At 77.2% G+C, this 1142-nt stretch overlaps 1 protein-coding gene across 1 annotated transcript in view; it reads left to right on the plus strand.

Annotated features, from left to right (window-relative positions):
* The window catches only part of AURANDRAFT_60879 (hypothetical protein), a gene marked incomplete at both ends in the record, with an annotated part of 1712 nt that extends 903 nt beyond the window's left edge, over nt 1–809 (plus strand). The window contains one exon of the mRNA XM_009034192.1: nt 54–809. Coding sequence (XP_009032440.1) covers nt 54–809 — 756 coding nt within the window. The remainder of the gene's footprint in view (nt 1–53) is intronic.
* Between the last annotated feature and the right edge of the window lie 333 nt (nt 810–1142).

Here is a 1142-nt window from a genome sequence, read left to right on the forward strand (position 1 = left end):
GTCGGGGCGGCCGCGCCCGCGCCGCCGCGGGCCGGCGGCCCGTGGCCCTCGAGGTGCGCTGGGCCCGCGACGCGGCCGGCGCGCTGCGGTCGTCCGCGGCGGCGCTCGACGACGCCGCGCTCGCCGCGCGCGCGACGGCGCCGCGGCCCGAGGCCGGCGAGCTCCGCCTCATCCAGGCCTGGGTCCCGCCGCGCGGCGCGGACTCGCACCTCGTCGTCGTCTGGACGGCGCGCGGCGGCCTCGAGTCCGCGACCCGCGTCGCCGCGCCCGAGGTCGGCGTGCGGCGCGCCGTGCCCCTGGGGCCGGAGCCCGTCGCGACGGCCTGGCTCCTCGACGCGCTCGCCGCCGTCGCCGACGGCGTCGCCGCGGCCCTCGCGCGCGACGCGGCGACGCGCGCGCCCGCGCGGCTCGACCTCGTCTTCAAGCTCGGCGCGGCGAACGCGCTCCACCTCCTCTACTGCGACCGCGTCGAGTTCGCGCCCGCGCCCGCGGCGCCCGCGGCGCGCGCGCCCGCGCGGCCCGCGCGGCCCGCGCCCGCGGCGCGGCCCGCGGCGCCCGCGCGCGCGCCCGCGCGCGCGCCCGCGCGGCCGCCGTCGGCCAAGGGCCCGCGGCGCCGGCCCTTCCAGAAGCGCTGCGAGAAGTTCTTCAAGCGCCAGATCGCCCACCCCATGGAGATCACCGTGCTCTCCTACCTCGGCGCGGACCGCGACGACGCGAGGTCGGGCAAGGAGCGGAACATCGCGCGCCTCGAGCGCGAGTTCTCCCAGAAGCGCACGCTCCCGACGGACTTCGCGCCGCCGACGCGGTGATGGGGGCTCTTTTTAAGAGGCTTCGGCGTACTCGTACTCGCGGCGCGCGGTCCGGGGCCCTTTTAAGGACAAGCTTCATCGCGGGCGGCTTCGGCGTACTCGTGCTCGCGGGCGCCTAGACGGGGCAGTAGCCCTTCTTGAGCTTGCTCGCGATCATCTTGTCGTATTCCTTGCGGGCCGCGGCCGCGTCGACGTGCGTCTTGGGCGCCTGCGAGGGCGCGTAGGTCATAGGTTCGTAGGCTCCGGACGAGGCTACGTAGGCGCGTAGGCACCTACGTAGCCCGTCAAAAGCGGTGCCTACGTAGGCGCCAGAGGCTCGAGCCGAGGCTACGA

The sequence above is a fragment of the Aureococcus anophagefferens genome (assembly GCF_000186865.1).
Source record: "Aureococcus anophagefferens unplaced genomic scaffold AURANscaffold_1, whole genome shotgun sequence".
Lineage (NCBI taxonomy): Eukaryota > Pelagophyceae > Pelagomonadales > Pelagomonadaceae > Aureococcus > Aureococcus anophagefferens.